Source organism: Hemicordylus capensis, chromosome 5 (assembly GCF_027244095.1).
Source record: "Hemicordylus capensis ecotype Gifberg chromosome 5, rHemCap1.1.pri, whole genome shotgun sequence".
Classification (NCBI taxonomy): Eukaryota; Metazoa; Chordata; class Lepidosauria; order Squamata; family Cordylidae; genus Hemicordylus; species Hemicordylus capensis.
In genome coordinates, this window is record NC_069661.1 from 196,994,912 (window position 1) to 197,019,610 (window position 24,699).

At 42.3% G+C, this 24,699-nt stretch overlaps 1 protein-coding gene across 11 annotated transcripts in view; it reads right to left on the minus strand.

The window, feature by feature from the left end:
• Positions 1–24,699, minus strand: part of PPFIA2 (PTPRF interacting protein alpha 2) — a 461,781-nt gene that overhangs the window by 336,052 nt on the left and 101,030 nt on the right. For 3 of the 11 annotated variants that reach the window (XM_053251935.1, XM_053251931.1, XM_053251929.1), the window contains exon 1: positions 337–784. The exons of the other annotated variants lie outside the window; for them this stretch is intronic. In XM_053251935.1, the coding sequence (XP_053107910.1) occupies positions 337–417 (81 nt within the window). In that variant the 5' untranslated portion in view covers positions 418–784. Of the gene's footprint in view, positions 1–336; positions 785–24,699 lie in introns of those variants that run through there. 11 annotated transcript variants of the gene reach the window in all.

Genomic DNA, 24,699 nt, shown 5'->3' on the forward strand with positions numbered 1-24,699 from the left:
ATGCAAACTTTCACTAAGCATTCTTGTCTATTTTACATTATCAGTATGCTTTAACTATTTCAAGAATATTCTTGCCACTTACTAAATACAAAAATGTCCTTCTGCCAAGACAATGACAAAACCTTACGAGCTGGCATGTAGTATGAAAAATGCAGCTTAGTTTCATTTTAAAGTACAGATAATCTTCACTCTCCTGGTGACACCATTGTGTTTTTTGAAAATATTTATAGTATAATACTTTTAAACCTTGTATCCTAGTTTCCTTATGCTTATACTTTTCCAAACTTTTAGCAGCAATCAACTTCATAATAACTTTAGTAATTAAGGCTCACTTACCTGGAAAGTATAAAACCGAGTTCCATTAGGAGGATGTACCTTAGGGGGCCCAGAGACAGTGCTCATATCAGAGAAAATCATTTCTGCTCACAGACACAATACAATCCACAAGGAGCAACAGAAAGAGGCAGAGCAGAGTGCTATGCTTACGGACAAATCCTCCCATACATTTTCAGGAGGCTACTGTACAAAATGACATCTGCCCCATCCATGAAAAGAGAAGAGTCACAGCATATGATTCTCCCATGCCTACGTTGGTGAGCTTAGCTGGAAAGTCACAGTCAACAACCCTTAGATCAGCAAGTTCTTCAAAAAATATACATAAGAGGAATAAAACTAAGACTTTACTTTTAAAAAAACAATACCACAGCTAGAACAACCTACAGCAAAATGTAACTGGTGCAGGATCTGGCAATGCTGTGGACCCTGCCCATCTGTTCTTAGTGATAATCACCTCCCTCCTCTACAGACTAGCAGAGTGATTATGCTAAGCATCCCAGTTAACTGTTAACACACAGTTTCATTTCAAGCAAGCATGCACACAGTGTAAGACAGGGGACCTCTTCTGACAAACCCAAATCATATCATGTATAATGCTCAGAGATGCGGATGACAAAAATGATTCTATTAGTTCAGTTGTTCACAGCTATGTAATTTGCTTTAAGATCAGGATATGTCTATTTCTCACCCCACTGATCGTACAATTCATTTTGTCTCCAGTTAAGAATTATTGTCTATGTCTAATAAAGATTGTGATCTCAAGGGAAGAAATCTGAGGCAGTCTATAACAATTCAACCAGCTTATCAGACTGCATTTTGCCTCTTTAAATGATTGCTTTTCTCTCAAATTAAATAACCTGGGATACAATTTATAGGGCTGACTTTGTTGTACCTTTGCCACCCTTAAGTCTAATGCTTTGTAGTACAAAGGTACAAAAGAGGAGCAATGAGCTGGTAGCAAAAGTAATGCAGTATTTTGATTTCAGAACATTTGCCACAATTTATGTTTCAAAATAACAAAACCCAAGCAAGCATTTGTGTTGAACAGGCAGCAAATAATCATTATATAGCGCTCTCTCTCTCTCTCTCTCTCTCTCTCTCTCTCTCTCTCTCTCTCTCTCATACACACATACCCCTACATTCTGCTAACTGGAAAGCATTAAAGAGCATAATCAAACTCCCTGGCACCTTTTAAATAGTAGAAATAAATGGTTTCACTTGCACTTAATTGAAAGGTAGTGCTTCAAGAGAAGATGAAAAAGAAGCATATGGTAGGAAAGTTTCTTTGGAATTTTCACCCAACATTTTCAACCCATACAGGATATGGTTTTAATAAAAGAGAGTATATCAGGCAGAAAGCGAAAGAAATGCATCTTTAAAAAATAAATAAATCCCTCAATCAGGGGAATAAGGGGATGATAGAATGTCTCCTTTCCTGCTTCCCTGTCTGATATTGAACAATTTCAGTATTTTAGTAAGCTCCGTTTAGAGGTTTTCAGAGCAGTGAGCATATTCCCACATGGACCCAGATGCATTCTAGTGTAAATCTGCATGCCAGCTTTCACAGCTGTCAACATTCTGTTATGGAATATATAACTAAAAAGGAAGGGAAATCCTACAGGATTCAGTACTTCCTTAATATCCAACTCCTTAATCCTTAAACTCAGAATCTGCCCCACTAATCTCATCAATTCATTATATTTCTTCTAAAGAAGCTATTGGGGCCAAAATGGTTACCTGAAAAACAGGTTTTAGAGCCAGTACTGAACACTGGCATGGACCTGGGAGATCAAAGTTCAAATCTATGCTCAACAATGGACATCTTCATATGTACCACAGCAGCTCAGGAGCTCCATTCCCGCGGCTTCTTCATATGACACAACAGTAACTTCTGGAAGCCACATGTGCAGGGCCCGGTTCTTCAACGGTTGCCAGGTCCAGATGATGAAAAAAGTCGATATCCATCACCAAAAATGTGGAAATAGAGCATACTTTTTACCAAAAAAAGTCTCCAAGAAATACATAAAATTTGACATAAAAAGTCTCCAAGAAACACATAAAATTTGCATATGTTTATTGGTATTATATATGCATATTTTGAGAAAAATGGGATAATTTGGGAATAAATGCAGCTCATCACTGTGAAGCTGATGACCAGGTGAGCTGCACGTCTGCTAACTCTGCTGTCTTGGTGCAGAGTTCTCAAAGTCCTTAACTGTAAATTCACCTTCTGGTTGGGTTTACCACACATACAGTCCTCTGTCTTCCTCCCTCACAGGGAGCCCTGCCTGCGTTCTCTAACCACACCAGGAACTTCAGCTCTTGGTTCAAGGCAGGGCAGCCAGCTAGCTACTCAGTCAGCCTCTTTGCATGCTGGTGCAGCAGTGAGTGCACGGTCTCCCCCTCTTGCTGCTTGTTCTCTATTACTGAAAACATTTATATACCACTATTCGACAGGTTTCACAGTGGTTTTCAAAGAAAAATAAACAATGAGATGTTCCCCTCTCCCAAAAGGGCTCACAGCCTAAAAAGAAACGTAAGGTAATACCAGCATCAGCCATTAAAGGGATGCTGTGCTGGACTTGGGTAGGGCCAGTTGTTCTCCCCATGATAAATAGAAGAGATTCACCACTTTAAAAGGTGCCTTTTTATTCAGTTAACAGGAGTAAGTGCTCCTGTTACTAAGTACTCCTTAGATAACTAACTTAGTTAGTTAGCTATTAGCTTCTCACTGCCACCACCACCATCACCACCACCACCACCACCACCACATGAAGGAAGCAAGCTGTACCTGCTGGGCCCACCTATCCGTGTTCCTGCATCATGTGCACCTGCATCCATGCACCTGCATCATCTTGCAAGCAGCTCATGCTGACACAAAGATGGGCACCAAGAGTGCCCATCCCCTGGGGGGATCCCCCAGTACACCATGCTTGGTGCATGCTGCACTGCAGGATACCCTGAGGCTGGGATGAGTTCCTGCTCCTGGCTCCATGGGTCGTGAGCAGGGACTCCTGCTCCACACTGCTCCTGGCAGCATGGGTCGTGTGGGTGAGCCACTTGCGCACTGCAGGGACTAAGAGCAGTCATCTCGGGGAAAGGTAGGTTGAACTCTCCCTTATCCCACCCTCACCCACCTGCCCAGTCATGTGTGGGGCCTTGTGAATAGTCCCCTTGTGTATTTAATATTAGCACACAAGGAAGAGGACTAGGCCAAAACCTCTCTCCTTGGTGCTTGCTTTGCACAGAAACAAGGAAACTGAACAGATCCTTCTGTGAAAAGCAATCTGTAACCCAAAAGTCTGCTCTACACAACTGAATATATTAAAAACATTTAAAAGAAATGGACCAAAAGACCTTCTCTTCCAAGTGCAAGGTTATTGTTGCCTTCAGGCTATCTATGCTCCCCTACAGACTGCAGAGGCCCAATGTAGTGGAGAGGAAAAAACCCTGAAAAATCAATGACAGCAATAAGGCCTTCTTTATATAGGCATCAGCTTAGGACATTGACATGAAAAGCAGGCCCAGAGCATGACAAAGGATCACACTCTTTTTAATGACCTCATACAGTTATGTACTTACCTAAAAATGAAGTCTCTGAAGTTTTTTTTTTTTTTAAACTAAGATTTTTATGGTGGTTCAATATGTGTTTTAAAATTCAGAAAGACAACGGTCCAATTCAGATTTTAAAATATTTGATTGTTTGTTGTGATGAGAACATTCCATAGTGAATCTCAGGCTTGTGTGTCTTCTTCCCCTTCCATTTTGCTTTGCATACAAGGGGAGGCTGTAAGTTCCTTTACATGATTTGTAAGAAACTACAGTGCTAATGCTAATGCAGGAAACTGAACTAACTGGAATTCCTGGTTTGTTAGTGAACTATGATTTGTGCAAACAGTAGTTTACAATATTCAGATACAAAAGGCAAACTGTAGTTTGTTACAAACCAGGAAGAGAAGTTTCCAATCTCCTTTCCTCATGTGAGGAGAAGAGATATGGGAAGCAAATGATGTTGAAGCTTGCTATGCCCCTTCTGGCCTAGCTCCCCTAATTTTTAAGGATGAACACCCCTCTGATTGGATGCATCTAATTACTGAAAAGCTAAAATCATATTAATGGAATACCTTCTCCCTCTGGGGTATGATAACGCTATGGTGATCCTTAAGAAGCATATTATTGATATGGAACACCAGACAGATTTAAGCCAGGCACCAAGCCTCTTAAGTCTTGGAGCCACCAAGCTCGCACAAAAACTAGCGAAATACCTGTATGACCTGATATATCCAGCACACAGAAGAACCCTGACATTGGCTTGGCTGGATGTCCTGCCCTCTGCAGTACTAGAGGGTAGGTATAGGGGAGTTCCATATTAGGGGTGTGCACGGAACCACAGAGGCGTGGGCACTGGAGGGAGTGTGGCTTTAAGGGCAGGGGGGTTAGTACTTACCCCTCCTGCCACTTCCCCCCCTCCGGTGCTCGACGTATTAGAAAAGTTGGGGGGGGGCAGAGTTCCTCCCTGCCGCCCCTGCCCCCATCGTTGTCTTGAAGAAGGAGAAGTTGGCGCCACGCATGCGCCTGCTGCGGCTCGTGCGCACCTGCCGCTGCATGCACCGCATATGTCACACGTTCCGTGTGACATATGCGGCGTGAGCGCATGCATGGTGCCAACTTCTCCTTCTTCAAGACAACGATGGGGGCAGGGATTAGGATTTGGACACACATAAAATCCATTTCTGCACTCATTCAACACTCCTCCTCTTCCACCAGATGTCTGCCCCTGGCACCCCAGCCACACCCCTTGCGACTGACATCAGGTGCAGGGTGCATGGCCATATTTCTGGCCAGGCTGGGAACCCAGTGCTGGCTGAAGCTTTTCAAAAACAGAGCTATGTGGCTGGGAATGCATCTCTCTGCTTTTGCAAGCAGGGAGAGGCACTACTGGCTGCACTGCAAACGTGGTGCCAACTGAAGGTTGCTTGGAAATGGGGCTCACAGCCCCATTTGTTACTGTGACCACGCCCCCTGAATATGACATCAGATGGAGGGGGGATGGGTTGGGTGGCGAGGGCTGCCACCGGCGAGCTATACAGGGGCCATTGGCATCCTCGCTTCACCACTGGGGAGAGTACCTGGCCCTATTCAACCTCAGCACAGCACCTCTCCAGTGGCTGTTGCAGGTGTCTATTTTTTTATTATTATTGTGAGCTCTTTGCAGACAGGGAGCCATGTTATTTATTTATTTCTATGTAAACTGCTTTGGGAATTTTTGTTGAAAAGCGGTATATAAGTAAGTTGTATTCATTGTTGTATTCTAAGGAATGAAAAATGGAAGAGGAGCATGTAACTTACTACATAAATACATAAAAATATGTTGTACACAGTCAGCAGCCATAGTTATTCTTTGTTTTGTTTAACTTTTTATTTTGATGCTGTTAAGGTGAGTTTTTATAAATGTGGATATTAAAAACAAATGCTGACATCCAGACTAATGCTGCACATCCCAAATAACATTCCACATATGCAAAAGAGAATGGGGAACTTTCACGGATCCTCCATTCCTTCTGCAGCCCACTATGCATCCCCAAAACAAGTCCATTGGAATTTAAAAAGTTTTGCTTTTCAAAGGCTATGGTTAATTCAGGGTTATTGTAGTATTCTCAAAAGGGGCAGACATCTGGTGGAGGAGGAGGAGTGTTGAATGAGTGCAGAAATGGATTTTATGCATGTCCAAATCCTAATTGTCACTTCTGTCTCATGTATATTTCCTGGCATTCCACAATAAAGGGATTAGCCCATGAACAGCAGCAGCTTCAGAACTGCCAGCACATGAAATAAAACATTCTAGTACTTAAGTAGGATCCAAGGTGGGACTTCCGAGCCCAGCCTATGCATGCTGTCTTCCCATCCTTCCTTTGAGTGGCCAGAATAGCTAGTAGTCAAGCTATTCTTGTTTCTTGTTTCTTGGGGGTGTTTGAAGCATTGCCCAAAGAGGGGAAAGGGACGGGGAAAATACACATGCTGTGAAACCAGCATGTGTAATCCCCTACCACACACACATACTCTTTTCTCTTTTTCTCTTGGGGATGATGCTTCAAATTCCTCCAAGCAATAAGAAGTCAGAATAAGAACATAAAAACATAAAAACATACGAACAGCCCAGCTGGATCAGGCCCAAGGTTTATCTAGTCCAGCATCCTGTTTCACACAGTGGCCCACCAGATGCCTTTCTGGAGCTCATAGGCAAGAGGTATGTGCATGGCCTCTCTCCTAGGCATTTTCCAGATTACGAGTTTTTCGCTGGTAGAAGAATTGCAAGGTGCAATGGAATCGTGCAATGGTTTCAAACCATGAGTAAAGGCTTGTTCAATGCCTCATGGTAGGCTGGTGGCTGTTCATATTGCGGTCCACTGCAACGTGGTTTCCAGGCAGCGGGTGTCCATATTCTCCTTGAACTGTATTATCTGCCCCTCCTCCGGCCCCATTTTGGGCCAAAGGGGTTGCAGAGGAGGTGGGGGGATGATGTGATGTCTTTTTTTAAAAAAATCTTGTTTCTCTTGAGCAAAGCCATCAGGTAAAGCGCCATTCAAGAACAAAGATTTACTTGCAGCTTTGCACTCTTGCACAAGCAATGCAGAACAAAAGAGAGGAAAAGCAATGGCAGGAAAACTGCCATTCCAAAGTGAGAATTTACTTGTAGCATTGCACCCTTGCACAAGCAATCCAGCAATAAAATAAAATAAAATAAACCAATGGTGGGGAGAGTGCTGCTTCAAAGCGAGAATTTACTTGTAGCGTTACACCCTTGCACAAGCAATCCAGCAATAATAATAATAATAATAATAATAAATAATGTGGCACAGAGGGCCCCTTGATAGACATCAGGAGAGTTTAATATTGACTGCACAAGAACAGGCACTAAGAACAAATGCAATAAGAGCAAAAGCAGAAAAGTCAACAACAAACAGCAAGTGCCACCTTTGTAAAGAAGCAGATGAAACCGTGGACCACCTAATCAGCCGTTGTAAAAAGATCGCACAGACTGACTACAAACAAAGGCATGACAAGGTAGCAGGGATGATACACTGGAACATCTGCCAAAAATACAAGCTACCTGTAGCCAAAAATTGGTGGGACCATAACATTGAAAAAGTGGTAGAAAATGAAGATGTAAAAAAATTATGGGACTTCCGACTACAAACAGACAAACATCTGCCACACAATACACCAGATATAACTGTAGTTGAGAAGAAAGAAAAACAAGTCAAAATAATCAACATAGCAATACCAGAGGATAGCAGAATAGAAGAAAAAGAAATAGAAAAAATCACCAAATACAAAGATCTACAAATTGAAATTGAAAGGCTGTGGCAGAAAAAGACCAAAATAATCCCAGTGGTAATTGGCACCCTAGGTGCAATTCCCAAACAACTTGAAGAGCACCTCAACACTATAGGGGCCACAGAAATTACCATCAGCCAATTACAAAAGGCAACTTTACTGGGAACAGCCTATATTCTGCGACAATATCTATAATAACCAACAGTATTGATGATAAAATTCAGCCATCCCAGGTACTTGGGAAGGACTCGATGTCTGGTTAAAACAAACCAGTCAATAACACCTGTCTGACTGTGTAAACAAGAAATAATAATAATGCGTCAGAGAGGGCCCCTAGATAGACATCAGGAGAGTTGGGGATCAGGTGGGTTTTGAACAAGAAGGTTACGGTCGGGGAATCAAGGCAGCTGTCACCCTTGCTTTGCCCCCCAAAAGTGGTGAGCAAAGCAAGCCCAGGCTGAGCTTCTTGGCTCTTAAGGCCCTGCCCACCTGCCACTCCCCCTTCGCACAGTGTGCAAATGAGAAAAAAACAGGAAGGGGAGAAGATAAAATAAAAAGAGACAAATAAAATCAAAGCGGGAAGGGACAATATGGATAGATTCCCCCCACCCATTAAATATCCACACCACATCACTTATACCAGGCCAACATCGTTGCAACCCTCCTACAACAGAAAACTGCTGCTACTTTCCTGCAATGCAGATGAAATGTTGTAGTTCTGCAGTGCAGCAATAAAATCCAAATTAGGGCATCAGAAATATGGATGGCACCTCACTGTAAGTGATGTCGGATCGCGGGCAGTATGGAAGCACACTTTTAGCGGATACGTTGTGAAACTGTTGCAGCATGTAATGCAGAAATTGCCCTGCTGTTGCTCCCCTGCAACTGGTATTGAGAGGCATCGTGCATCTGAGGCTGGAGGTGGCCCACAGCCACCAGACTAGTGGTTTGTATATAGATTTAATGACTATTAAATCTATATAGTATATAGTATATAATGACTTTATTGTGTGTATATAGATATATTATTGACTGAATTTTATAACTCTCTACATAACTGGATAGTGATCTCTAAGGGTATAGTTTCATCATAATTTTATTAAAATATATGTATATATCTGGATTATTTTTGGACCCCTTGGTATGTTGCTGAATCCATATAGGGATTTGTTTTTGCATGGAATGTCTGCCATTGTTTTGAATATTACACTAGAAGCATGGAGAGTGGCATTACTAATAGCTTACATATCCTATCTGGGTGCTTCCTTGTAACTGATAAAGCCATCTAGGAACACATTCCTCTTCACAGAACAACATACTACAGTGAACAAATGCCATTTTATTTCACTTTTCAAAAAACACAAGGGCACAGTTTTGCAGGAAAGGTCCCATTAGGCAAATCCAAGATTACCTTTTGGGCAACTCATCAGCCTATGGCTCTCCAAGGAATATAATGCCAAACAGTAATTTTCTAAGATATCTTAGAGATATCTAAGATACACTTGGGAAATCAGACAGAAAATAATGTTCATCTTGCATTTAGTTTTAATGCACACTAAGTATTTTTGATCAAGTCCAAACATGGTTCAGACTTAAATTAGTTAAGACAACGGCTATGTTATACAGAACTATAAATAGCTTCGCAATTCACACTAAGGATAGAAAGTCTTATCATCTTATTTTAACCTTTTAAATACCAATTCAGAAGTGGGGGTGTTAAATGTTAGTCCAGCAATATAAAAAAAGTATATGGTATGTCAAAATATGACAACACAGAATCTTATCTTTCTAAATATATGGAAATTAACTTTCTTTGTCTAAGAGATGGAATTTGTATAATGGAATATATAAAATCCCTGCCACAGAGTGACAACAAACTTAGAAAGGTGCATGCAGATCTTTCTGATGGATACTCAAAGATGCAGAAAATTACCTGAATATTGATGCTCGCTTTTCTCCAGAGACTGGCTATACAATTTCCCAACCAGAAGTCATATACAGGTTGAGTATCCCTCATCCAGACATCTGAAATCTGGAATGCTCTAAAATCCAGAAACTACCACGGTGTGTGCCCACAGCACCAACTCGCTGAGGCTGAGCGTCTCTTAACAAAACAAAAACCCAAACGCCTTAGCTCACTCGCTCGCTTTGGCGCTAGAGACTTTAAATAAAACCTAAAAAATTAAAATACAGTGTACAGTAACCTTTCGTGTTTAGACTTGGATCCCATGCCCAAGATATCTCATTACAGTATGCAAATATTCCATAATCCGGAAAAGTCCAAAATCCGGAACACTTGTGGTCCCAAGCAGTTCGGATAAGGGATACTCAACTTGTATAGGGCAAAGAAAAACAAATCCATCGTATCTACCCTAGCTTAAGGCTTCACAAATTCGATGTGATAGTATGACAGAAATGACAAATGTTTTTACTTATGAACAGGAGGACTATTAAACATAGCCTCCAGCCCCACAGATGGGGAAAGCAAAATTGTGATATAGAGGTGGTGCCACCTCAGGGATATCATGTGTGAGTTCTACATGTTATTGTTCCTTTCAGATGCTGGGCAAGGAGAGAGGGTCTAGAAACCAGCTACAACTATGGAATCCAGCATTCTCTGGAGGCTAGCCAAAATCCCTCTTCATGAGGGAGGATCCAGCCAGGCAGCAATGCCTCATCAGGACATCCCTATGAACCAGTACCTTTTGGCCTCTCATTCACTCCAAAAAGATACCAGCAAGTAACAATTTTAAAGGCTTAAGTTTTTTATTTCCCTCCTTATATTTACTTTAATTTCCCCTTCCCACTTCTCTTGGAGAAATTGGAGAGAGAGAAAATCTTTTCCCTCTCACACAACACTAGAACCAGGGCTCACTCCATGAAATTGATTGCCAGGAGGTCTAGGACCAACAAACGGAAGTACTTTTTCACACAACACGTGATCCACTTGTGGAACTCTCTGCCACAGGATGTGGTGACAGCCAACAACCTGGATGGCTTTAAGAGGGGTTTGGATAACTTCATGGAGGAGAGGTCCATCAATGGCTACTAGTCGGAGGGCTGTGGGCCACCTCCAGCCTCAAGGGCAGGGTGCCTCTGAGTACCAGTTGCAGGGGAGTAATGGCAGGAGAGAGGGCACACCCTCAACTCCTGCCTGTGGCTTCCAGCAGCATCTGGTGGGCCACTGTGAGAAACAGGATGCTGGACTAGATGGGCCTTGGGCCTGATCCAGCAGGGCTGTTCTTATGTTCTCTTGTCTCCAAAGATAAGCTAGAAACAGACAGGTGAAATATATGCCATGATTTTGTGATAGATAGACAGACAGACAGACAGACACTTTATTATGGTCATTGACCTAACAACACAAAACACAAAACAAAAGAAAAGCAGTGCAAATGACTGTAAAGCTAATATAAGTAATACAAAATACAATGTCAGGGTCATCATAATTCCAATAACTCAAACCAACTAAGACATAATCTTATATGCGGCTGCACAGAATTTGGCCACACACAGCGTTATGGATACACAACTATCAGCTAGTAAAAAGGATGCATATCCATCATCTGTTCTAACAGGGGTATTTAATAAGAGGGGGGAGGTAAAGGAGATATTCCTATAAAATGAACAATAATGAAGGATGTGTATCACGGTCTCAACACCTTGGCCACATGGACAGATCCGGTTAGTGACAGGTATTTTATGATATCTACCCTCCAATACAGCCGATGGAAGTGCATTAAAGCATGCAAGGCAGAAGGCCCTTCTCTGGGATAGAGTAGATAGAGTAGTTAAACTCATTAAGCAATAGGCTGGTTTAGGGTAGTTTGTAAAACTACCAAGGAAATCAATCTGCTTTTCAATGTCTGCCATACGTTGTTTTATAAGCCCTTTGGCAGTATCATGATTGAGGAGAGAATCTGTGCTTGCTCAGCATATCACAGAATCTTTTACACCAACTAGATTGGAAGCCATCTTCCAAAGCAAGGGGTGCCAGTCCTTTGGGGGAGAAAATGATTTTAATCCAGAGGTTATATACATACATCCAAACCCTGGCCTCCACTCTTGTTAGCCCAGCCTCCAGCCATAGAGTGACACTGGACATGCATCTTTATTCTGAGAATAAAGGAGGCACAAATTTTGATTGAACCATCTCCATTTGTTTAAAGTATGCGGGACACAAATAGCAGCCCCATACAGCAATTGTGAAAGCACTTTGGCCTTGTAAACCTTAATTGCAGCTCGTATACAGTGGCCACTTTTATGGAAGAAAAACTTTACAATAGCAGAGGCACTTTTCTGAGCATTAGTTGCAACATGCTCACAGTGGGCCCTCCAGGAGCTAGTTTCACTAAAGACCACTCCCAAGTATTTGTAGGTCCTTGTTCAGTTACCTCCCCATTAATCCTCCAGATGTTTCTCTTAGGTTTTTGGGGTTGTTTTTTTTAAAGCAGAAACCATGATCTTAGATTTTTGGACATTCATGGATAAATGCTCCTCTTCACACTATTGAGCTAGCCTATGTAAAACTCTTCTCATGCCACCAGGTGTTCTAGATAAAGTGACTGCATCGTCAGCATAAAGCAAAACCTCTATAAATTTGCTGGCTAATTTAGGAAGATAATTTTGTGGTATGTGGCTGCTATAAGATGATTGTCTCATCACTAGATGATAGCTTTTGAAGCTAGGAGCACTTAAGGGACTCAAATGCATGAGAAAATAAATAGTACCTTTGCAAAATAAGATGCATTAAATTGAAATTTATTTGCTAATATCTATTAACTGAACTTTTGCCAGGTTTAAATAACTTGCTAGAAAATTGTGGAAGTCAACAAAAAAGGAATATACTGTCCTTCTGATGGCTGAGTTACAAAAGATTGCACTTGTGGCAATATACTACAGTGTGAATTCACACAGCCATTTATTTAACGATGTGTTTACAAATATAACATCCTGCTTGAAACTTAAACCACATTTATTTTATTTGTCTGTTAAAACCATATGACACTTTTCTCCTTACAGCCTCAAAGAGGATAAAATCAGTTTTAAAAACCCATTAAATTGTAATTAATTGTAATTCATACAATTAAAATATATAAGACATATAATAAACCCTGTTGTGGTTGTCATATACCAAAAATGTATTCAAGTCCTGGCTACCAGTAGGGAATTCCCTCCCTCTAAGCAATTAAGAAATGCCATTTTGACAGTAGGAAGATCATTATTAGTGAGCATGCTTAGATTGCTGTGGATAGCCATGGCACATACAAACTAGATGTGATAGTTCCTTTCTCAAAGAATAAAAAGCTTTTGCCACAGAGTACAGTTAATAAAAGACTGTAAGTATAGCAGCAGTGAAAAATCCATGAAAAATGCATCAGTGGAGCTCAGATGGTAGCTCAGGATTTGTTGAAAACACTGGACACCAAAAGTAAAACATCAAGAGATATTAACTTGTGGATAATATAACTTGTGGCAAGTTCAGATTGTCCTTCCATAGGTTTTTCTTTCACTTCTATTTTATGTACTAACTATACAGGGTAGATAGTCTACTGACATAAATCCTTAATGGAATTAGTAGCATGATATCAACCAAGCATGGCAGTCTAATAAAAGCAACTACGGCTGGTTAAGCATGGTTTTGGATATGTGCTTACTATGCCAGAGGGTGCAGTTTTTTTGTATGCATGATGCACACTTATGCATATAACAGACCATGGATGTTGGTGTGCTTGCAAATGGGTGTTTGATGCTGCATTAAGGCAGTGTCCAGACATAATGCTAAACTGTGGCCTAGTGTTTACAAGCACAGGCGAGCACGGGCATTGGGCTTGCGTTCTCCCAAGTTGCAATGTGCCTGCCCACCCCCTGGGTGGCTCTGACAATACCCCACTCCCCCTTGCCAATTCTGCTACTGATACTATCCCTCTTTCCCTTGCTGTCCTCACCTTCTGGGGCACGCTCTGTCCTTGACCTGCTGCCACTGCTTGCTGGCACAGTGCATCCAGCTTTGCCGGCCTGTCTCTCAGCACCACAACTGTGCTTCTGCTACAGCACCAGCTCTCTCGCCTCCACCCACAATTGTTTCAATCCTCCAGCACCAAACATGCTCACTTTGTCTCATCTCTAACTGGAGAGACAGTGGGGAGAGAGCGAGAGCGAGAGCGAGAGAGAGAGAGAGAGAGAGAGAGAGAGAGAGAGAGAGAGAGAGAGAGCTGTACTGGAGAAGTGCTGATGAGGAAAGATGGATGGGTGATGAAGCTGGATTCATTCTGCCATGCCTGCAATAAGAAGCAGTGCAACCAGAGGATAGAGTGTGACCCAGAAGGTGAAGCTGGTAAGGGGAAGGAGGACCATGTCAGCACTGAGCTTCAGTTCTGGAAGGAGGGCTGGTGAGGCAGGGAAAGGGAAACAGCAAAGGGAAACAGAAGAAGAGAACACGGTGGAAGTGGAGGTAGGAGCAGAAACAGCAGCAGCAGCAGACAGGTGGGTGATGCCTGTGGTGGAGGGCTCACACGCACCACCTCATGGTGCACTCTCAGATCCCTCCTCCTCCACATGTGACCTCATGGGAGATTGGCCCCAATGGCTTGTTTAAACCACAACATGCTCATAAATGGGGATTTCAAACTAGGATCATATTGTGGCTTGCAACTGTATGCCAAAGAAACAATGGTTTGCACCAAACTTAGTTTTGCCAAGTTCAGATGAACTTAGTTTTGCCAAACTTAGTTTTGCCAAGTTCAATTTGTGGCAAACTGTGGTTTGCCACAAACCATGATCAGGAGCTTCCAACCTCCACATGTGGGGGAGGAGGGAGCATGCAAGCTCAATTTAATTTGTTTAAAACATTTATACCCCGCTCCTCCAGTACACTATTGCTCAGTGCAGCTCACAAATTATTATTAAAATAGCTACAATGTAAAATAAGACTAATAAAGTTAAACCAAGTTAAACAAGTTAAAAGACCAGGCTAAAACCACAATTAAAATTACATTTTTTTAAAGTTTCAAATTAAAAGTTATTTTAAAAAGCTAAAAACTGAAAACTATAAAAACTAAAGAACCTGCCAGAAAAAAGTAGCAGATAAAACATTAAGAAGTCTCCTTAAAAAGTTGTGTTTTTCATTGTTTTTTAAAAAACACTGAGGGAGGGAGCATATCAAAGCTCTTAGGGGAGGGCATTCCAAAAGTGAGCAGACAGAACCAAAAAGGCCCTGTCCCCACCAACCAGATCCCTGTTAGTGGCGGGACAATGACACGGTCTGAGATGATGAATGGAGGGCCCTGGCAGGTTCATATGGGCAAGTGTGGTCTGACAGGTACTCCAGCAACCAGCCATATACAGCTTTAAAGGTCAAGACCAGCACCTTGAATCTAGCCCAGAAGCAACCAATGAAGCTGCCACAGGATGGGTGTGACACTCATGAGACTTGTACACAAGCATCCTTACAGCTGATCCAGCTGAAGCTTCCAGACTGTGGACCAGCTGAAGCTTCCAAACTGTCTTCAAGGGCAGACCCATGCAGAACACACTGCATTAGCCCAATCTGGATGTTAGCAGTAGGGGTGTGCAATTCGGATTTTCGGGTGATTCGGCTCGGACCCGAGCCGAATCACCCCCGTTCTGTTTTGTGCCCAAATCTGGGTCACCCGAATCACCCTTGATTCGGTTCGGATTCGGATTTAATCCGAATCCGAATCCGAATCGATTCGGGGGGGTAAAAAGGGGCCCAGGGGCAAAATTTTGGGATGGGGTGGTAGTGCCCAATGCATAGAGTCTACCACCCCAATTTCAGGGGGATTGGGCAAAGTCCTGATTTTTTGTGAATTTTTAAAGTTTTAGTGACTTTGGGGCAGTTCGGGGGCATAGCATGGGATTTGGGCAAAAGGAGTGGGGTGGGGTGGTAGCGCCTAATGAGTGCAGGCTACCACCCCAATTTCAGGGGGATTGGGCAAAGGGCTGATTTTTGGTAAATTTCTGAAAATTTCATGTCTTTGGGGCAGATTGGGGCATATTGGGGCAGAAAGTGGGGGCTGGGGCAGAATAGTGGGGTGGGGTGGTAGTGCCTAATGGGTGCAGGCTACCACCCCAATTTCAGGGGGTTTGGACAAAGGGGTGATTTTTTGAGAATTTTTGAAGTTTTGGTGACTTTGGGGCAGTTTGGGGGCAGAAAGTGGATCTGCCCCAAAAGAGTGGGGTGGGGTGGTAGTGCCTAATGGGTGGAGGCTACCACACCAATTTCAGGGGGATTGGGCAGAGGGCTGATTTTTTGAGAATTTTTGAAGTTTGGGTGTCTTTGGGGCAGATTGGGGGCAGAAAGTGGATCGGCCCCAAAGGAGTGGGGTGGGCTGCTAGATAGTGTCTAATGGGTGGAGGCTACCACCCATCCCCAATTTAAGAGTGATTGGGCAGGGGGTGAATTTTGGTGAATTTATTTGTATGAGGTTTGTCTTCATAAGGTGAAGTGTGCTAAAGTGATTACTTCCTCATATTATTCATAGTAAAGGAAAGTGTGAAAAAGTGAAAGTGGGGTCATGAGAGTTGTTTAATTGAAAAAAATCTCATTTGCTATGATAGAATGAGAATTCACACCTCAGAAAAAACTTCTGAGGTGTGAATTCTCATTCTATCATAGCAAATGAGATTTTTTTCAATTAAACAACTCTCATGACCCCACTTTCACTTTTTCACACTTTCCTTTACTATGAATAATATGAGGAAGTAATCAATTTAGCACACTTCACCTTATGAAGACAAACCTCATACAAATAAATTCACCAAAATTCACCCCCTGCCCAATCACTCTTAAATTGGGGATGGGTGGTAGCCTCCACCCATTAGACACTATCTAGCAGCCCACCCCACTCCTTTGGGGCCGATCCACTTTCTGCCCCCAATCTGCCCCAAAGACACCCAAACTTCAAAAATTCTCAAAAAATCAGCCCTCTGCCCAATCCCCCTGAAATTGGTGTGGTAGCCTCCACCCATTAGGCACTACCACCCCACCCCACTCTTTTGGGGCAGATCCACTTTCTGCCCCCAAACTGCCCCAAAGTCACCAAAACTTCAAAAATTCTCAAAAAATCACCCCTTTGTCCAAACCCCCTGAAATTGGGGTGGTAGCCTGCACCCATTAGGCACTACCACCCCACCCCACTATTCTGCCCCAGCCCCCACTTTCTGCCCCAATATGCCCCAATCTGCCCCAAAGACATGAAATTTTCAGAAATTTACCAAAAATCAGCCCTTTGCCCAATCCCCCTGAAATTGGGGTGGTAGCCTGCACTCATTAGGCGCTACCACCCCACCCCACTCCTTTTGCCCAAATCCCATGCTATGCCCCCGAACTGCCCCAAAGTCACTAAAACTTTAAAAAATCACCAAAAATCAACCATGAACCGAATCACCCGAATTTTTTTTGCCCGAAATTCGGGTGATTCGGCTCGTGTCCGAAAAAATTCGGGGGACATCGGGGGTGATTCGGTTCGGCCCCGAATCACCCGAAATTGTTCGTTTCGGGCACAGATCGTTCTGTGCCCGAAATTTTTTGCACATCCCTAGTTAGCAGAGCATAGGTGACTGAGGTCAGGTCCAACTTCTCCAAGAAGGGTCTCAGCTAGCAAACCAGTGGTAGCTGATAAAAGCCACCACCAATAAACTCAAGGCTCATTGATACTTGTGCTCTTAACACTAATGCTTTAGTGCGAAGAGCACAAGTATTTGACCCATCTTTCAGTCAATTGAAGGAAATATTCAAAATATTTCCGATAGGGGAAATGCAGCATGGGATAGGGGAGTGCACCATAACCTGCCCTTAAAGTTGTCCCCACCTGCTGTCGAACCTTCAAAGCGTCCAGTGTTCGAACCTGTTTGGAGGCCCATAAAAGGGACTCCGAACAGGTTCCTGCACATCCCTAGTGAACAGTAATGCGATCTCACCCTCGTTTCCAAAGCTCTGCTGAACAATACTCTTCATGTCAGTCCTGCACACATTCTAACACTTTTTAGTAACTTGATTCCCCATATTATATCCCTCTGAGGTATTGCTATCCATTAATGCTTCTCCATTTCCATGTCCACAGTCAAGTTACATGTCTCATATTTGAGTTTTTATTTAAAACATTCTGTGCTACTTTATGCTACCTTTTGATTTATTCCTGCAAACCCTTGGTCAGGCTGAAGCAATGTCCTGACCCCAGGTCTCCGGCTCCTCAGTCAGAAAGTTCAGGGGATAAGAGGTCTCAGTGGCAACAAATCCTCTCCTTCCTCTGCAACTAGAGGAGGTGTCAGGAGGGGAAGCTTTGGTTGCATCAGACCCAGAAGAGGCACCATGGTGGGAAATCTTGCTGCTTTAGCTCTTCCCCTCAACTAAGACCAGAGGATGCACTCCTGACCAATCCCTGACCAACTCTTCACACTTTGAAGAATCCTCAGAGGATTCACCAGATGAGGCAGAAGCTCTCCCAGTTTAACAAACAGCCCTTTCTCATGATCACATGAGAGGGCTTCAGGGCAGGTGGCCGGGAAGGCAGCAGAAGCTTGCCTTCCCCACAGATGATCTGGGTGGGGGATCTGGGTGCATGGACTATGTGGGGGTCAGGATGTGTTGTCCTGGTCCCTGGAAATGCCACAATGCACCGTGTATGCACAGCCTATCAGTGCTTCATGACTCATGCCTGTTTCAGTGTATACCTGACTCTCTGGCTTGGATAATCTTGGCTTTGGGTGCTCCTTCACTGACCTGACCTCAATGCTCTTGGCCCTGGCCTGGCTGACCCTGATTCCTGGTGCTCCTACATGGTTTTGATCTCCTGGCTCTGGAACCTGGGGTTTGGCTGATCCTTTGTAGATCCACTCCTCTTGCCCAATACCTCAGCCTCACTTGCACAGGTGAAGCTTTGCCCCAGGTTAAACACCCCTCACACCCTCATGGGTCATTATAAGTTATTTACAAACATGGGATAAGTCACTTTCCCCCTCCATTTGAAACTTTGCTGGCTCAGCCCTGAAACTCTTGATATAATCTGCCATCACAAAGCTTTATTTTCTAGACAATATTACAGTGGCAAGTTACACTTGTATAAAAGAGAACAAATTTGGTAAAACATGAATTTCTAAGTTAACAGCCGAGAAAGAAAGCAATTATGTTTTCATATGTGTGGCTCAAGAATCAGAATGCTATTAATGGTCTCATAAAAACTTTGAATTATTTGAAGTCTTTAAAATCCTACATTACAAGCATTGATTATATGCTACCAGCTGAGAAGATAATTTGAACCACAATTCTGAATTTCAATATAGTCAGAATAGCTACGTATATAACCTGAAAGAAGCAGTGGGAGAGGGAGGGGGGAGGTGAAGACATGGATTTCCAAATCAAACCTTTAAAAGTAGCTAATAATGAGTCAGGATTCTGAGCACATAAGTGGAACAGTACAAGTGTTACAAAGCACTTGCGCCTGCTGCCCTTTCACTGCTTACAACAGGGTACTTTTTTAGAGGCAAATCATATATTTTGTATGTGCGAGGTTCCTCCCAGGTTCAACCCTCAGCATATGAGCTTAGAAATATTGCTTTCCGAGATACCCAAAATCTGGTTCTGATCCGGTATCAGGCAGCTCTTTATAGACTTATTTCTCCAAGTGTCAAATTACATCAAGTCAGTATGTCAAGTCCAAGGTGGGAGACTTTACAGATATGTACCCATCCACAATTGAATTGAACTAAAAATTGAGGCTGCTATGTCCCATTAAAAAATTTTTTGTTTTAAGTTGTCAGTGATATTGGACAATAGATGTAGTAGTGCATCCAGGTGTAGCGCCCTACCAAGGTAGATAATGCCAGAACAGGGCTTTTTATTTAATCTACATTACTTATTTGTTTCATTTGGTCATTGATTAGGTGAATATACAAAACAAAATGTACTTTTAAACACAGAGGCTGTTTTTCTGTGTTTAAAAGTACATTTTAAAGCTGAGAGCTGTGTGGATCCTGGTGGCAGCATGGCAGCAAACCTGCCTAAGGAGCCCGCCAGTTAGCCAAGGTTAAGGGCACAAGAGCATCCTTAACTTGGGCTAACTGCTTGTTGTGAGCACCAACTGCTCCCAGCCGGCACTTGCACAGAAGTGGGCTCTCAGCCATCACTGGGAGGATCTCCACAATGTACCGCACACTCATGCAGTACATTGTGGGATTTCTGGGGGCTACGATGATGCATCCCAACCCCTGCACCTTTGTGCTGCCTGGAGCAGCAGTGGACTCTCTGAGCACACAATCCGCACACCCAGCGACATCTTGGTGACAGTCTGTGGGGAAGGGAAGGTTATGTAGCTTTCCTCCCTGCCTGCACTCCCTCCCTCCCAAATGGTCACAGAATGGGCCAATACTGTGTAAAACATTTCTGGTTTTGTTTCAAAAATTAGATGTGCTAGCTGCAACAGTGGCTGGCATTGATTCCAGACTAATGAAGCCCTGGTGCTATGGGAGAAGCACCATTGCCTCTGAAGAGGTCAATGAATGCAGACTTGTTTCTCATGCAGTGGGAGGACATGGATAACTTCCTCTTTCCCTGGAAGCACTCTGTGTCACCCCAAAATATGTCCCTGAAGGTTGCTCAGCCCTTAGAGACATATTTTTGGGTGGCACAGAGTGCTTCTGACAGAAGGGGAGGTCATGAAAATTCACTCCTCACATACAAGCACCAGTGCAGCATTCATTTGAAACACTTCAGAAGCACTGGTGCTTCTCCCATAGCTCTGGTGCTTCATTAGTTTATATGTAAGCCACTGTATTGCTCTTTAGCACATAATATAGCAAATGCCAGCATTTTCTATAGCACAAAGTCTTTCAGCCCTGTGAAATCAAAGGTCCAAATATATACTAATATTCTCTAAAATAAGGCTTCCATCCACATAGGAGAAAGCACAATAGCTATACTCTTCTGGAGGAGGAAATGTTGCCATACAACTGCACAAGAAATATTCTGGTTCCAGCCATAAAAGGTAGCTATTAAAAAGGATCTGATGATATATATCATATGTGTAAACTACCAAATATACCAATCTATTTTCACAGTGCTGTTCCCCCCCATGTCAAATAGTCGCTTTTAATGATCCATTCTTCCTCTGCAAGGGAAAAAATAACCAATGACCCACTAACCATAAAACAAAATCTAATTTCCTAGCTTTGGGGACAGAGAAATTTCAAAGCATGATATAGTATTCACACACAAAAAAGCTCTTACCTGCCCATGAAAAAATAAATAAATGGCAGACTTCTATCTTTTTTCCTTTTTAAAAACCACATAAAAGACAAATGATGAGCTATTTTCTAAAAAGAAATAGTTTTGAGTCCTCATAACGACTTATCTGCATTAGATAAAAGGAATACATTTTCCCTTTCACTGTTCACAGAGTGAGGAGCCCAAATGTTGTTATCCACCAACCATTTTGCAAGAGAAATGTACTGTTCAAATAAATAATGTGAAAAGTGAACATTCTTGGGTACTTGTACCAGCAAACCAAATAATGGTTCAATTCAATTTCTTGTGAGATATTGAACAGAAATGAGCACAGATCTATTGGGTAATTCTTGACCCACCCTAGCAAACATAAATGTAACAATGGAAATTGCTGGCTACAAAAGGAACACATCTTTGTTCTACATGTTGAAATTGTTCTCTCTCTGATAGTGGTTTCCTTCTTCTTGAACATCATCTTAAGCATGGGCTTGGAGTCAGCTACACTCTGTATTGAGCTTTCTGCTATTTAGGAGGCAGGTTGCTTATTCTACTTCGTTCTCTGGGTTCTTGGCTAAAGTTAGATCTTCATCACCCCTTTCAGTTCTGGCCCTTCTCAAGTTGCTACCTGAGTTATCAGTTATGTATTTACACCTGTGATTATTACCTCCTTCCTTTGGTACTTTTACTCCTATTATATTTGGCAATTGTGTATGTATGTATGTATGTATTTTAATTACATTTATATCCTGCTCTCACTACAAGGAGCCCAGATATAATTGAAATAAAAGATGAATATACATATTCCTTCTCTATGTAAGGAGCAATATACATGATAAACATGTATCCAAGAGGAGGATAGTGGCATTAACCCAGATTATCAGAGTATTATTCATCTGCCCAAAAGGTGTGTAGGAAACAGAGAGCAGTGTATACACTGAGATATATTTGCTCATGTTACCTGGACATCCTCATGCAGATTAAGAGGAAAAGGAGCAGGATTCCGTAATTCTAAAATATAGTTATAATGCCAGCTAATGGGGGGGGGGGAAGTTATTAAAAGAGAAAGAAACCTTGCTATTTTTCAGGATTAAAGAAAAATAAAGCTGAAGCAACCACCGCGGTGTGGGGTGTGTGTGTGTGTGTGTGTGAACTCCTCCATTTTCTGTAGGCTTCTGGGGGACATTTTAAAAGGTACAGAGCTTTCAAGGGTTTATAGTCCCCATTACCTTAGCAAATAGTCTAATGCCTGATTTGCTGAGATGCAGCAATGAAACCACTGCAGCATAGCTTATTGGACCTGGATGCTCACTGCCCATCTGAGTGTGGATATTGTCTATTGGGATGTGCATTCAAATTCATGTCATTGCTCACAATGAAGTATGTGCTTGAATGAACATTCATGTGTATATAAATATGCGTTCTGGCAGAGGCTAAAGCAGGATTGGGGCTTCTGAGTGACAGCAAAGTGGTAACATTTGCCCTTACTGACCTCACTATATAACTAAATCTGATTGGCTGCTTGACTTCATGATGTCACTTTATTCATTGTCATCTCAAATTCGATGGAATTATATAGTATAGGAGACATAAAAAGCCCAGTTAAAATTTAGAAAAATGTTCTTAACAGCAAAACAGGGAAACAATAGTTGCACAAAAAATGATGTAGAAGTTGGGAGGGCTGTGTTTTGCACCCCTTCAATATTTTTTTTCACTTCAGAAATGTTAGAAGGTAAACACTTGGCACAGTTCTATAAAATAAAAACCATGCATTATTTCCTGAATATATTCCCAATACATTTGGTTAATAAATAGCCTTTTGTCAGTTACTATTAAGCAATGAAAAAATTAGTTGCGGTGTTATTCCTTACAAAAAAGCCAACCACTTGAAAAACAAATCAAAGCAAAATGTAATATCTGTAACAAATGAAGCAAGAATAGCCATAGTACTGAATTTATTGTAGTATTCACCACAGTCATTGTGGTGTTATGTTCATGGATAAAATTAATACTCAGTTTCAAATGTCTGCAGACAAATGCAAGAAAACAAATGTTAGTAAATCTTATCAAAAACCATTGCATTAGAATTTACAGCCCTCCTGCTGCATATCAAAATCACAAGAATTTGATTCACTTCACTATCAATGGCTTAGTCAGGAACGATCACATTCAAGTGCCCACACATAAGTAGTTGCTTCTTAACATAAAGTAGGAATGTGTGAGAAGATGAAACTAATATAATGTGTGCAAGCAAGGTAGGGGGGAAACCTGGGTAGAAGTGATTGTGTGGAAGCAAGGTAGGAGGAAAACCTGGATAGATTTTCCTCCAACCTTGCTACCACACAATTACCTTTACCCAGGTTTTCCTCTTACCTTGCTTCCACACGACCAAAAATTGGGAGCACACACAGCTCCCAAACCTGGGTAGAACACAGTTTTTGATTGTGTGAATGAACTCTAAATGTATCCTAACAATCATCACTGAAAGTATGTTTTAACTTGGTGGGAAGCTATGCATCAGCTACATCTGACACATTTCCAGCTCCCTTTAATCAGTATTGCCAACATAGGAATCACACAACAAACAGTTGCCCCATAGTTGTTACTCAACATGAAATCAAAGCAGCCAGGTCCCAATCTTTGAAATTTTGGTTCCATACAGAATAGAGAGAAGCACAGTAGGGTTGTGTAGAACACTTTGAGATTGGAACATTCCAACCACAAAATGACCGTTTTGAGCTCAAAACAGAATGCCCTTCAAATGAAGGGCCTGTTTCAAGTTTGGAATGACCCCATTTTGATTGGAATATTTCGAGCGTTCCAATTGCCATTTGTAGGGTAATTCTATGCTTATGGTTATCCGGAAGCTGCTTGGAGCAGCAGCATGCCCAGCAACACAGCTCTGGCTCTAATCTGGCCTCCGCACATGTTAGTGCCAAAACCACATCGCCACCACAGCCATGCGGGGACTGCTGGTGGGAATGCCGCTGCTAAGCTTCAGTACAGCCAGTAAGAAAGGATCAACTCCTTTAAAGACACCCCCCCTTTGCCGGCACCACCCTCACTCCTCTCACTCTCACACCTCAGTTTCCACCCTAATTGCACCCGTCTCGGCTGAACTGTGTCATGGTGCCTGAACAGTACAAATTCGGTTTGAATTTGGATCAAACTGAGAAAACAACAACAAAGGACCATACACACCCATAAGCCAGTTAAGGTTCCTTAATTAGCAGTTTTTGGTTGCTTCAATACAGAGTCAGCCACTGCAGACCAATTCCAAGTGACTTCTTTTCTAGTCAGCAAAGTGGTTCAGTAATATCTGCATAATTAAGAATAAATTTCATGAGATAGCCACAAGTTGCCAAAAAAGACAACAGTAGTTCTAAATTTCTGGGTTTGGGGGCATATAAGATGGCTTCCCCCTTCTTTGGATCAGGTGTGATACCTTCAGCTGACACAACATGGCCTAAGATCACAATCTTGTTGAGGCCAAAATGACATTTATTTTAATTTAGCTTCAATCCTCTCTTTTGGAATCTCTCAAAAAACTGCCGTTAATCTATCACAAAGCTCTTCAACATTTATGACATACACAACTACATCATCCAAATACCAAGCTACCCCAGCAAGACCTTGCAAAATAGAATCCATAGCTTTTTGATAAGCTTCTGGGGCACTTGAAAGTCCAAAGGGAACTTTATAAAATCAGTAACAACCTCTGTTAGTAATAAGGGGTGTCAAATTCTTTGACTCTGGTGCAAGTTCCCCTTGCCAAAAGCATTTGG